This window comes from Ursus arctos, unplaced genomic scaffold (assembly GCF_023065955.2).
Source record: "Ursus arctos isolate Adak ecotype North America unplaced genomic scaffold, UrsArc2.0 scaffold_6, whole genome shotgun sequence".
Lineage (NCBI taxonomy): Eukaryota > Metazoa > Chordata > Mammalia > Carnivora > Ursidae > Ursus > Ursus arctos.
This window is the reverse complement of record NW_026623078.1, coordinates 40251742-40266255: the sequence shown is the minus strand read 5'-3', so window position 1 is coordinate 40266255 and position 14514 is coordinate 40251742. Positions and strand designations below refer to the sequence as shown.

Sequence of the window (14514 nt, the reverse complement as noted above, 5' to 3'; positions counted from 1 at the left end):
AAATTATGTTGTGCCTGTTATCCATTCACTGGGCTCTGTTTGGTGGTGGTGAGTGAGTGTCACTGAAATGAAATAATATGAATCTGTCTCTAAGCCTCATTCTTTGCCTGTTTCTTCATTTCAGGCATAGTGAGCCTGTCTAGCCCAGCACAGGACAAGGATGGGAAAAGAGGAGAGAAGGTGAGAGGTAGCCCACATCCTTGGTTTCTCTCATTGCCACCTGAGTATATGAATTAAGACCTAATAAATCCTGCCTATAGGCCTGGTTTTCTATAATTGGGTTTGAAAGGTGGAAGGCCCCGAGTCCTCCAAAATAGCCTTCTTCAGAAAGCTGTTTGGTTTCTGTGGGTTCCATGTAGCCTCAACTGGTACACAGTAATTTCTTACCTGAAGTGAGGAGAGGGCCCCAGCCCCCTGAAAGCCTCCTGTTTGTTTTCGGTCAAATGTGCTAAATGGTATTCTCATTCTCACCTCCACTGAATGAATGATGTCCGTCAGTAACTTATGTCATGTCATGGCAGAATTCATTGAGCAGTGATGCTTTCTATGGTATAATTTAAGTAGCCCTTTTGAAGACTGGTCACCCTCTATCAATCACATAATGTCATATACATTAGTATTTGTTTTTAATTCTTTATGCTTCAAGATAGCCCAGGATCAGATTAGGATTTGGGAAAGGAGTCTATTCAACATAGTGGATCACTGCCTTTATTTCATCTTTACTATGAACTTTGAATAGAAGTGCAGAACACAATCTAATATGTAGAAAAATAAAATTTTGGCAAAACAAAAACTGTTTAGGGAAATTAAATTGTATACTAGTATTTTCCATATGTACTTAGCAGTTAAATATGTTACAGATAACATTGTAAGATGTCAGTTCATGGTTATAAAAAACTTTTTAACTTCCTGAAATTTACACTGCATATTGAAGTGATACAAATGGAAATTGAATTTTTTATTAATAAGGAAGCCCAGTTTGCTAAAATAGCAATAATATCATTCACATCAGATTTTAATTTTTTATACATCTTGGTAGTTCAGCAAATGCCCTTGATGATGGAAAATTAAAAAGTTACTAGGACAAAAATAATGTTCTATGTAAAAAGGGGGGTGGGGACCAAAAGATTCTTTAATATGCTTATATAACTCAGATCATAAAATTTTCATGAATTTAAGAGGAATGAAGATATATGAACACTAATAGAAAATAGTTTTCATTTGAGTGTTCAAATGCTTATACAACTCTTCAGTCCATCTGGTTTTATAAAACCAAAACTCTGAACACAAGAGCAAAAATGTTCACATTACCTTATATGTTCCTAAGTATCAAACTGCATCAATTTATTATGAATTAAATTTAAAGAACATCACAGATTTAAAAACAAAAGCACATAAGTACCTGATTCTTTTTAACTCCACAAATACCTAGCATCCCAAAGTAACATGTAAACAAACCTCTTTGCTGCTTACTGAATTCTTTCCAACCTCTAGAATAAACTAAATGGCATCGGATATAGTGTATGACTTACATGTACATTATTGTTTCATTCATTACTTTGACTGTATTAGGGATGTAGCAAAGAGGGAAATTTTTCAACTACTGTATTTATTTAAAACGAATTGACAGGTTCAAGTGCCTGTCTTCAGAAAAGCCAGCAGCATTTTTCATACTCAAAGATTTGGCCTAAGCCCTTAATACCTTCCTGAACAGCCATGCAATAAACACCCTCAAGAGGTGTTACATAAGGGAGAAGATCATGAAGCAATTTGTACTTTCTCTTCTGGATACTAGAAACAAGGTAAAGCAAATCCAGATTATTTTTTGAATGAACGGCTGTCATGTTTAATATACTCGGAGCTCTATAAAACTAGAGCCACTATCATATATGCTTATATAGATATATACTTATTTTTAATAAAGTCTCTTGCTTGCTTCAAATTTAAGGATGATCTTTTTCCTGGTCAGTCACTTCAAGGGAACAATAAATAAAGTAGAAAAGGATGAACTGTTTTGCATATTTCTGTGGAAGAACGGAAAACATTTATACTTTTGAGAGGTTCAGAAAATTCACTGTACAGAATGAACAGCTTATATACACTATCTGTGCAATTTTTCTTGGCTGGGGTATTTAAATGCAAGAGCTCCTCCAAGACAAGAAGCCACATTCATTCTTGTCCAAATCCCTCTGTCTCTTCTATTGCAAAAAGAAGTTTTTCCTTTAGTTGTTCATAACTCTTATATGGTGGTAGATCCAAGCGATTAAAACTGAACAAAAACAAAAACACATGTGTTTTCAATAAAACAAACTCTAAAAAGATTTCTAATACAGTATTTCTTAAAGCACATTTGAAAAACTAAATGGAGAGGAAGATATAAAAATTTTGCCAGAAGTATTCTAACAATTCACTATATTAACATATACAGATTTCTTATGGCAAGGCAAGCTACTGAAATGAAGACTTACTCATAAAAATATTTTAACATTTCCCAGAGAAAACTGGAATTACAAGTTGTTACAAGTCCCCCTAACTTCTCTTGGGTTTTTAAAAGAGTCCATTTCTTTCATTCACTTACCAGTCATTAAGAATCTATTAGATATTTTTCTGGGAGCTAGTGATAGAGTGATGAAAAACTACAGTCCCTATCCTCATGGAACTTACATTCTGGGATGGAGAGTGCCAATAAATACATTGTTTTTTTGTCTTTTCATTCCTGCCAGACTCAAAGAATTCCCTGTGCTGAGTTCAACTGGATTGGAGTTGGTGGGGTGGGGAGGTCCAGTCCCCACTCTGTCAGTGAAATAGCTCTACTGTAGTTAAAACCATTCTGTATTTTCTCATAAGGAAAGTTCATTATCGAGGTTACCTTCTACTACCCCATCTGCCTTTGCCCCAACTCCTGTGTAAGAGTCAGGAAACCTGATAAGAGCCTTTTAAGGCAGCCAATTACAATGGTGTTCTTCTCAGACCATTTTATTCCCTTTGTATGAAAAGTTAAATATATTAAATGGTAGCAATTAAGCAGACTGTGTAACTTCTCCCTTCCCCCCCACTTCATGCTTCAAGGTACACTGACAGCAGAAAGGTCAAGAAAGTATCTTTCAGTAGAGTCCTAGACTAAGATCTGTCACTTTCTAATTCTTACATCTTTCACATAAAGCCTTGTCAAATTCTGTCATTCTTTCTACTGAATCTCTAGCCTTCTATCACTGCCAGAGATACTTCCTCAAAAGACATGCCAGTTTTAAAAAACCTGTGCTGTGCTCACTCTGGCAGCACATATACTAAAATTGGAAAATAGAGGTTAGCATGGCCCCACGATGACACGCAAATCTGTGAAGCATTCCAAAAAAAAAAAAAAAAAAAGCTTTGCTGCTTCTAATTCCTATGGACCGAAGGTGTGGGGGAAGGAAGCCTCCCATGCGGTACAGTATACTCCCTATCAACTAGTTTAACGTTCTCCAAGCATTCCATACACTTTGCTGTCTTACGACATGTTCTACAGCTCTCATAATGTGGGATACCTTTTCTCACTAAGAATCCGTCCAAATGCTACAACTTCCTTCCAAGAATTCTCCTTGAACATCTTATATAGACTTAATAATTCTCCTAAGTTCTTTTTATTTCTATTTTGGCATTTACTTTACTCTGTATTACGACTGACTGGTTTCTCCCATTAGGTTTTAAAACCCACGAGGGGCAGTCTTCCCTACTCTCCTAACATTGATCCATTTAGTAAATGTTGAGTTGAACTACGTAAGAAAGTAGATTACTTGAAAACATCCAAAACAGGGTTCTGTTTTAAGACATCAGGCCAAAGGATGGAGACATACTAAAATCTATTCATCTTTTATTGAGTACTTACTATGTGGATATCAGAATACTGTTTTTAAGTTTTGGTTTACCTTTTGTTTTCGTTCCAGCTTTGAGTCAAATTTGCTACTTCTTTCTGTCTATAAAAAGGGAAGACACTAATACCTTTCCAACGGACTAAGGGAATAGTACCCCATTGGCTTGCTATACCACTGTATATAGTCTAAGGAACCCCTGCTCTCAAAGTCGCCACCTCATTGAGCAAAGCTTTGGAGATGACAGAACTCCATCTGAGAATTATCAAGACTACTTTCACCATAGACTGTAGCACTGCTTACCTTAGTCACTAAAAACTCGAGCGTCTCTGGGTCATCAACTGTATTCCACTGATCGAAGTAAATCCCCACCTCTTCCCTGTCCTCCACCTCAGATAGTCCATTCTTCCAAATTTCTATTTTATGATTCGCAGTTTTCTACAGTCTGAATAATTCCTCTCTTGCCTTAACTAAAAATCCAGCTAGTCTGAAACATACCATTTCCCCTGCGGCCAATCAACAAAACTTCTCTGAGGCACACGCAATCTAGCTATGCAACCTTCTTTCTGAACATTTTGCTATCCTCTATTGACTTCTTGGTCACACTCCTTTCATTCACTGAGAGCTTTGGCACCTGCTTCCTGTCCTCGTCTCATTCACTTGGATGACATGCAACAGCCACACATTCTCATCTCCAGTGACCTGTTCCTTTACCCCAGTTACTGACTTCAAGATAACACCTTGAACCTTGTCATTACCAATAAAGGAAATTTCTAATTAAAAAACTATTCTGCTTTCCAGCTTCCTTCCATTAAAATGGCAACCTATTAGCCCATTACTTTCTTGCCATCCTAGCCTGTCCTCAGACTTTTCCTATCCTTACTTTGTACTTAATCCACAGCCACCCTTACAACCACTACCTTGCAAATCTTTTAAATCCCTGTCTCTCCCTCTTTTGAATTTACTAGTCAAAATTCAAACACCGGATGAATTCAGCCTTTTCGTTTTTCATTCCTCGGACCTTAATAGCTGAAAATTACTGGAGGAGAGAATCCTACAACTAGACAGACTGGTGTCACTTTATAAACAACTAGACAGACTGGTGTCACTTTATAAAGATCCAAGTAGGCAATCCAATTTTGTGCAGCATTCTTAGCCATAGTTTGCTAGTAAATACTTGTCTACTCTGACAGCTCTTTCTTCTCAAAAGTTTTTACTTTCTTCATTCTTAGCCAAGTGACCTCCCTCACCTTATACTTTGAGAAAACAGAAACCAACTGGTAACTCTATAGTTTAAATCCAACTCTTCTTCCTCTGCTTTTACAACAAAGGAAGTGTTCCTGTTTTTATCAAAGGCCAATTCCTTAGCTTGTACTCAGCATCCCAATTCTTTCCATCTTTCTCAAAGAACTGTCTGCTTTGGTTATGAACCTCTCCCCTGCCTCAACAGTCTCTCTTGTTGGATTTACCAATTTATTCTAGACTGGTGTTCTCAATTTTTTTTTGGTAATGATCCCTTTTCACACTTTATGTGTGCATTTATTTTGTTGCACTATATGAAGTGTATGAAAATTTGTCCCCACATAGATATGTAGTTAGAAAACAGATGTACTCTAGTCATTTTTTTCAGGTAACTGTGGCTATTATTCTTAGATATTGTATTAAGCTTAACAAGGTAACACATAATACGAGTTCTGAAATCATATCAAAGAACTTTTTCTACCTTCTTACATAAAACCCAATGGTTTATCTTGTACTCTGAATGGATTTTTTACCCATGCATGATTTTGTAACATCATACATTGGTCATTTGGAAATAATGGTTCACCGAGTTATAAAGTATTTCCAAATGCTGACACAATTATGTAATAGAAAAAAAATCACATTGGTTAAATACCACCAATCTCATCAGAAAAGTTTTGGGAAGCTTTCAAGCTCATGGTGGTTGGTATATACATTTTCCCAAATTTTAATTTTTACCCGGAACCTCATCTTTCATCATTGCTAACAAATGCTGTCAGTTGTTTCCCCTGAAGTGATAAACTTACTTCATTACTTTTCAAGAAAATGTCTGCCAAGTAAACAGTTTGTCTCAGTCATGCTTTCAAGTAAAAAAAGCGTTCCATTAAAAAAGCAAGCTGCTTCAGCTTTTAACTCAACTGCCAAAGAGCTTTCCCCTCCAGACAACCACAATTCTCTGGTGTATAGAAGTGCTTTATGCAGGCTTCCCATTTTGTCTTACAGGGTACTGAAAAGATACATACTCAAGCACCAAGATTTAGTATTTTTTTTTACTGCTTCATAAAGAACAATCTTGAAAGAAAATGGCTTGCCCCCCCCCTTTTTTGCTTTAAACTGCAGGTGTGTGATGCTGAAGAATGGAGACGGCATTCTGGTGCCACTGCCTTGATTTTTGCTGAGGCACCAGCATTTTTACCCACCGTTGCTTTTGCACCATAAGTGCAAGTGTCAAAACAAAAAAAAAAAAGGCAAATAACTGCTTAGTATGAAAATAGTTATGACTTCCTGAAAGAACCATGTACCTCCCAAGCTATCACCATCTTTTGCCTGGATGACTCTAACAGTTCTGTTAACTAATCTCCCTGCCTTCAGTCTTGAATTGAATTCCTCCTTCCTCTGTTGCCACAGTGAATTTTCCTGAATCTCATTAGTTGCTATTTAAGACTCCTCAAAGGCTTCTAATTGCCCTTAGAGTGAAATTTAAGTTCCTCACAATAGCCTACAAGGCTCTACATAATTTAACCCCTGCCTACTCTTCCAAATTCTTTTTATCCCTGTCTCCCCTCATTGACTAAGTACCAGTCACACCAGTCATCTTTCATTTCCTCGAAAAACAATTTCTTACTTCTAGGTCTTTGGAATGCACCTTTCCTGTTCCTTCCTGCAGCATGCTATTTATCAAACTCAAACATTATCCTTTCTGAGAAATCTCCCTGACCACACGATCTAGGAGGATCCCTCTAGTTCTTTTTTACAGCACCCTATTTCCTTTGAAGGACCTTCTTAGTATTCAAATAGTTGACTTGTTTGTCATTTGTGTTCCCTTCCCCCAATGGAGTGCAAACTTCATAAAAGGCAGGGAGCACTTCAATTCTATTTTATACATAGTGGTTATTCTAAATAATTGTTTAATCAATGGATACATTTCTTAGTATAGTAACCAAGTAGAAATCATTCCAAAGTTACAGAGTGCTATACTAGTCTGTTCTAAAAACTGAAATTCTAGCTACTTTAATGGATAGAACTTATACTGGGTCTTACATATTAAAAAAAAAAAAAAAATCTCTGGCCTTCACCTTCCTATTTAGGAATCCTTACCACTTACACTTACCACGTGTGGCTTCTTGGTAACCAGGTGTCTTTGCCAACTTTTTCAATGCAAAATTTTTGAGGCCCATTACTTCCTAAACCAGGAAAAAAAGACAAAATTTATCTGGTTCTTTAAACATTTTGGTTTTGACAACGAGTTATATAACAGAACATGTCACGTAGTCGTATGACTAATACAGAATACAGTGTAAACCGCTTCTCCCTAGAGAAGCTTCTTACTGCTGCAGAAATCCAGCAATAGAATTAAATCAGTGGAAACAGAAGTAGCTCTAAAGAATTTTGCTCCCTTCACAATCACCCTAAGGAGCAAAGCAATGGCCAGACTATGTAAGCAGCTTCCATTTTTGTCTTACAAATGTACTTGATATTAACCATTAATTAGTCTTCTGGTAGATACCCTATAGAGAGCACAGAAGAATAATCCCTAGATTAAAGTCTATTTTGTGTCTAAAGGCCATTATTATCACAAACTTATCTACAGAGAAACTGCAGTAAAACTGCATTTACCCATGAGCTCAGCAAATCCTCCTAGAGGTAAACGGCAGGTTCCAGTGACAAACTGTAATAGTCGCATCCTTACTTCATTGTCTGTCTCCTTCACAAACTGTGTGACAAAATCAAATTTACTTTAATATAAATACTAAATTATCTCTAGTACTTAAAATAGTAGACACTTAAATTATTCTTAAATTTCTTCAAGAATTTATTAAGGTTAGGCATATATTAATTACACTATGAATCTTCAGTTAATCCTCACAAGTGTACCACTGGTTGGCCACTACTACTATTACATCCATCATGATGGAGAGGAAAATTGGAGGCTTCAAAAGGTCATACCACTAAAAGGTAACAGATGTTGATCAGCTACAATATTATAGCTATCACCTATATAGGGCTCCTGCCAAGCTCTGTGCCATATGCCTTTTGTGTGTTTAGCATGTACAATACTTGGAGATACGATACTATCATGAGCATCCCTACTGTATATATAAGCAAACAGGCCTACAGAGATAAAACTTTGTCTTTCTCAAACTGCTAATAAGTGGCAGAACATTTGAACTCAGGTTTTGTTGAGTTCTAACACAGTTGTCCTGACTTGAGTCAACTACCCTTCTCTCCTATAAGCTTCCAAAAACAAATGAACACTTTCCAATCACCATTCCCAATATCCTGCGGCATTTTCTCCCACTAAATACTGTTTTCTCAACTCTTTGGATTATTTGTACTTGAAAACTTAAACTATGCATTTTGTTAAAATACCTGGTACATTTACTATCTTTTCAAAGAGGGACATCAATGTGTAATATGTGTAATGTGGTAGAATAAAGATTTGAATTGGTCTGGGTATCTTGTAATAGAAGGCAAGTGAACTTACGGAGCGGTCTGAGAGTAGAAGTATATCTTAAGAATAAAATTTATAAAAAGTAAACAAAAATATACTTTTAAGCATGAGACAAAAAGTGCTAATCATGCTCAAAAACATTTCTGTATAGAACTGTGCTGAGGTACACGTTTCATCAAGACACAAGAAACAGCTTATTACGTCTGGCATAACCAACCCTTTTCCTAAAAGAGACCCAATCTGGAAAACACAACTATTCACTTGGGTTTACGTGACTCTAAGCTCAAGCTCCTCAGGTGCACAGATACAGATGTCCAAAGGGAAAGTCAGGGAACATGAAGGAATGAAGAAGCTAGTAAAGATTCGAGAAAGGAAGATTGCAGACACCTGCATACATTCTGTATGTGATGCAATTCAGTTATTTTAGGCCTGAAAATGGATTTATTCTTACTTTTTAATTTTTTATTATTTTTTGTAAGCTCTATGCCTAACATCGGGCTTGAACTCATGACCCTGAGATGAAGAGTCACATGCTCTACCGACTGAGCCAGCCAGTCATTCCTTGTTCATTTTTTGTAACAGGTAATAGATACACCCAGCACACAGTATAGAATTCAAAGGTAGTAAAAGGTACCACATCAAGAGCAGCTTTCACACCTCATGGCCAATTTTTTCCTCTACCTTTTCAGAGATGGTATATTCATATACAGTTGACCCTTGAACAACACGGGTTAGAGGAGCTGACCCCGTGTGCGGCTGGAATCTCAGGAAAATCCACATACAACTTTTGGCTCCCCAAAATTTAACTAATGGCCTACTGTTTACTGATAACATAAACAACATATATTTTGTATACATAGTATATACTATATTCTTACTAAGAAAAGCTAGAGAAAAAGTTACTAGGAAAATCATAAGGAAAATACATTTACAATACAGTGCTGCAAAAAAATCAACGTAAGTAGACTGGCACAGTTCAAACCCTTGTTCAAGGGCCAGCTGTATCAGTATACACTTTGAATATATAGAATATAAATTGTCCTTTTAACCAAAAGCATATTATACACACCTTTTTCCCCTTTAAAATTGTATTAAAACATCTCATTCTCCAGTATTTTTGTTAATTTGCATTAAAAAAAGTAAAAGAATGATTACAAGGTACAGAATTACAAAACAGGTATATTATAATTTATTTACTCAGTTCCCTCCCAAAATAGACATTTAGGTATTTCAAGTCTCTATCAGTGTAACAATAATGGTGCAATAAATATTCTAGCTAGTAGATGCCATTTTGCATATGTTGAAGTATATCTAGAAGATAAACTTGCCTTAGTGTCTACATTTCTTTAAAGTATTAATAAATAAATGACACATATCCTTATGAAAAGATTCTACTTCTAGAAAGTCTTTCTCTAGTAATAAACAAAATCCCAGGCTTAGTTTTCACTTGAAAATGAAAGTTCAGCATACGTAAACCAGTAGTCCGTCACTGAATTGCTCAAATAAGTCTCAGTTAGTGGATTTTTGTGAAGAAAATCCCCCTGGCCTAGAGATTTTAAATTCTCAAACACACAAAATGCAAAATCTAATAAATTGTGCTTCAAGCTTCAAGATGAGCATGCAGGACTTGGATGAGACCACCCTATTATAGTTTAAGCTAAAACACCAACAAAAGAAAGAAAGGGAGTAAGGGAGAAAAAGAAAAAAGAAAAGGAATTCATTCTTGGGCATTATCCTCTAGATTATTCTAATTCCCTAGCATATTATTGTCTTCAGAGGAATTAAGTATCTGCACTGACTTTCACATTAAAAAAACATACTACTGGGATGCGTGGGTGGCTCAGAAGGTTAAGAGTCCAACTCTTGATCTCAGCTCAGGTCCCGATCTCAGGGTCGTGAGTTTAAGCCCCACAGTGGGCTCCACGCCGGGCGTGGAGGCTACTTAAACAAAAAACAAAGAAAACATACTTCTTCATTTACTTCTAGAATTAAGTAGAATTTATAGAATACTTTGATACTACTAGAAAAAACATGTTAAACCTACAGGTATTACAATTAAACTACTACTTAAAGAAGATTCTGTCATTCATTCTCCCATTTAGGAAAACAATCTAATAAGCAATGGAAACTCCTTTAACAAATGTTCGCATATTCAACTTCTGATTTATAATTCAGAGACTAAAAACCATGTCCAAAGGCAGTTTGAATTTTAAAAATGAACTGTTTTTTAAACCACTGTCTCATGAGAAAACATTTTCTTTGAACCCTTTGTTTCAAGAAGATAAAAGCAACTACCTGCCAAAACCAAATGATTTGCTTGCTGTTTCTTGTATAATGTCGATACACAGTATTTCTCTGCCAGTCTGCCAAGTCAACCTCCTGCATGCCACACAACATAACCTGGGAAATGAGCACAGTAGCAGGTCACGGTACAGACTTAGTGAGGAGAATAACTACATGACTCAAATTTGCTAATGAATACCTATGCACATGCCCAATTATGTGCACAGCTAGGTGCATGACAACTAATGATCACAGTAAGCAGATCCAACAAAATTTGTAGCAATTTAGAATAAGGATTCTTTGGTACTTTATCTTTTCCATGTTTACTGAACTTAAACTGAAAGCTTTTAGAGTTACCATTCTTCAAGAAAAACATCAGCTATGCTAAAAAAAATCTCTTCTAAAAATATATCCCAAATTAGGTGTCCAAATTATTAGTTTCAAACAAAATTTCTGGTTCTTTTTAATCTACACTATCTTCTCTATTTAAAGTCAAAAATATACTAATTCCTGTTATTAATTTTTCCAGGCTTTGGGAATAAGATATTCTATGTGAAATTTTCAAATAAGCCCAGTTGTATTACATATGGGATGAAAGCTATTTTTGGTATAATGAGATAGTCTAATACTTATTTCCTTTCTCAATTAATTTTGAGCTACACTTTATATGCAATAACATGCAGGTGCTCTAAGTATAGAGTTAGATGAGTTTTGATAGATATATACACCTGTGTAACCACCACCACAATAAAGATGTAAGATGTAGAATATTCCCATTAGGTGCCTTTCTGCAGTCAAAAATACCATCTTTGTCTTTGGCTCTACATGATTAATGACATCATCACACATTAAATTTTTGAGAATGTCATTCATATGTATGGTACACTATCAACAATCTTTTCTGTTGTCTCCACCCTCTGCCTCCCTCCATCAACACAATGTTTATGAGACCCACCCACATTGTTGTGGGTGCCATGTTTCTTTCATATTGCTGAGTGGTATTTCATTATATGACTCTACAATAATTTACCTATCCATTTACTTCTTAATGGTCATTTAGAGGTTACTTCAAATTTCTGGCTTTGATGAATAAAGCTGTAATGAACATTTATGGAAAAATCTTTGTATGAAGATCATGTATTTTATTTCACTTGAGTAAATACCTAATTGTGGAACTGCTAGGGCGTAAGAGGCTGATACATATGTTTAACATTATAAGACACTTTCAACATTATCCCAGAGTGGTATTTCACTTAGTTTTAATTCTCATTTCCCCAATAATGAATATGTTTCATGTGCTTACTTGCCATCATAGCTTCCTTTGTGAAATGAGTCTTTGCCCATTCTAGAAAATTTGTTTTTTTACTGAGTTGTAAGAGTATATATATATATATATATATATATATATATATATATATATATATATAAAATGTGTGGCTAATTGTTTTGTGTTCTTCCAAGAACTTCTGCCCATACTAAGATTTTTCTCCTGTTTTCTTTTTCAGCTTTCATATTTACATTTATGTTTTAAGTTAATCTTTCTTCATGGGCTAAAGTAGGGGTCAAGGTTAATTTTTTAACATAGGGACATCTAGTTGATCCAGCATCATTTGTTTAAAAGATTTTCTCTTTCCCCATTGAAAAATATTAGCACTACTGTTGAAAATCATAGACCCACATATGGTAATATATAGATGGGTCTATTTCTGGACTCTCTTAGTGTTCCACTGATCTGTTTGTGTATCCTTTCAAAAATACCACACTATCTCAATTACTATGGCTTAATAATAATTTTTGAAATCATATTGTAAAGAACAACCTCCAAGTTTGTCCTTTTTCCAAATTAATTGTGGGACACCTGGGCGGCTCAGGTTAAGCGTCTGCCTTCGGCTCAGGTCATGATCCCAGGGTTCTGGGATTGAGTCCTGCATTGGGCTTCTTGCTCAGTGGGGAGCCTGCTTCCCTCTTTGCCTACTGCTCCCGCTACTTATGCCCCCTCTCTCTCTGACAAATAAATAATAATTAAAAAGAAATGTTTCAGCTTATCTAGCACCTTTGCATTTCCTTGTAATTTTTAGATTTTAGTTGTCGATTTCTTTTTTTTTTTTTTTTAAAGATTTTATTTATTTATTTGACAGAGATAGAGACAGCCAGTGAGAGGGAACACAAGCAGGGGGAGTGGGAGAGGAAGAAGCAGGCTCCCAGCAGAGGAGCCTGATGTGGGGCTCGATCCCGTAACGCCGGGATCACGCCCTGAGCTGAAGGCAGACGCTTAACCGCTGTGCCACCCAGGCGCCCCGAGTTGTCGATTTCTACAAAAAATTCTTCCAGGATGCAGATTGGGATTGCATTGAATATACAGATCAATTTAGAGAGAAATGACATTTTTAATATTGAGTCTTCTAATACACATGATGTATTTCTTCATTTATTAAAGTCATCTTTAATTTTTCTGAGCAATGTTTTGTGTTTTTAGGTACAGAGCTCTTGCAAGCTCTTGGTTAAATTTGTTTATTTTTTGGATGCTTTAGTACATAAAACTTTAAGATTTCAATTTCCAATTGTTGCTGGTACAAAGAAGATATACACTTGATTTTTAAATTACTGGCCTTCTATTCTGTGCTCTTGCTAAATTCACTGTTATTTCTAGTAGTTTTTTTTTGGGGGGGGGGGGTTCCCTTAGGATTTTCTGGGTTGACAATCATGTTATCATCTATGAATAAAGGCCATTTTTTACTCCTTTCCAGTCTTTATAATGAAGTTTTTATTTCTCCTTTTGCCTCGCTGCACTGGCTAGGCCATCTGGTACAATGGGGAATATAAAGGATGAGAGTAGACACCTTTGCAGTCTTCCCAACTTCAATATGAAGTATTCATGGTATCACCAATCAGAATGATGTCAGGGTGTATATTTTTTTGTTGATGCCCTTTAACAAACTGAGAAAGTTGCCCTCTATTCCTAATGTGATGAAAGTTTTTACAAGGAATGATTGTTACATCATCTTAAACAGATTTTAACTTCTAAAGGGCCATGACTATGTATAAGCATTATTTCGAATAACGGTATGCATGGCCATTACTGTGGTATTATTCATGGCTAAGAGAGATGATGAATGGAAGTAAAAGAACAACAGACTAGGAATTACAATCAACAAAAAGCCAAACAAAAAAGATCTATATTTTCTTACAGCTCCGTACTATGAGCTAAAGGCAAATCAGTAACCAATAAGGGCTTTAGTCTCCTTATGTGTAAAAGGAAATCATCATATGGCCCCACTATTTTACAGGGCTATGGGTGAGACAACTATAAACTCTACCAAGGGCTATATAAAAGTATGTGCCTATTCTTTATCCTTTTACATCTACTGTCTTAGTTTCATCTGTGCTCTAATGTTGGGCTCTGGCCATAACATCCCTCTTTCACTAAGTGAGCCTCTAAAATAGGAGCTTTTAATAGGGGGCATAGAATATTTTAGGTGTATGCATTTTGAAGACACAAAATTATTTAATTTTCTTCAGATTCTTAATGAAGTCTGGGATTTTAAAAAAAGATTAATAGCACTCTGAAAAATATCTTCCATTCTATTCTTCTGATGTGTTTCTGCTAATCTGCAGTCAAGCTCTTAAAAGAAAGACATTAACCAGATTTTATAGAGTCTACATTATCATCCAGCCTGAGAGTCCTGA

At 35.9% G+C, this 14514-nt stretch overlaps 1 protein-coding gene across 10 annotated transcripts in view; it reads right to left on the bottom strand.

The window, feature by feature from the left end:
* Window positions 1-692: 692 nt before the first annotated feature.
* Window positions 693-14514, bottom strand: part of WWP1 (WW domain containing E3 ubiquitin protein ligase 1) — a 114090-nt gene continuing 100268 nt past the window's right edge. For 8 of the 10 annotated variants that reach the window (XM_044382714.3, XM_044382715.3, XM_026495797.4 and 5 more), the window contains exons 21-24: window positions 10840-10944; window positions 7710-7806; window positions 7204-7276; window positions 693-2269 (exon numbers count right to left, since the gene is read on the bottom strand). In XM_044382714.3, the coding sequence (XP_044238649.1) occupies window positions 2170-2269; window positions 7204-7276; window positions 7710-7806; window positions 10840-10944 (375 nt within the window). In that variant the 3' untranslated portion in view covers window positions 693-2169. The remainder of the gene's footprint in view (window positions 2270-7203; window positions 7277-7709; window positions 7807-10839; window positions 10945-14514) is intronic. The other 2 variants (XM_057307854.1, XM_048212542.2) reach the window with 1 other exon arrangement.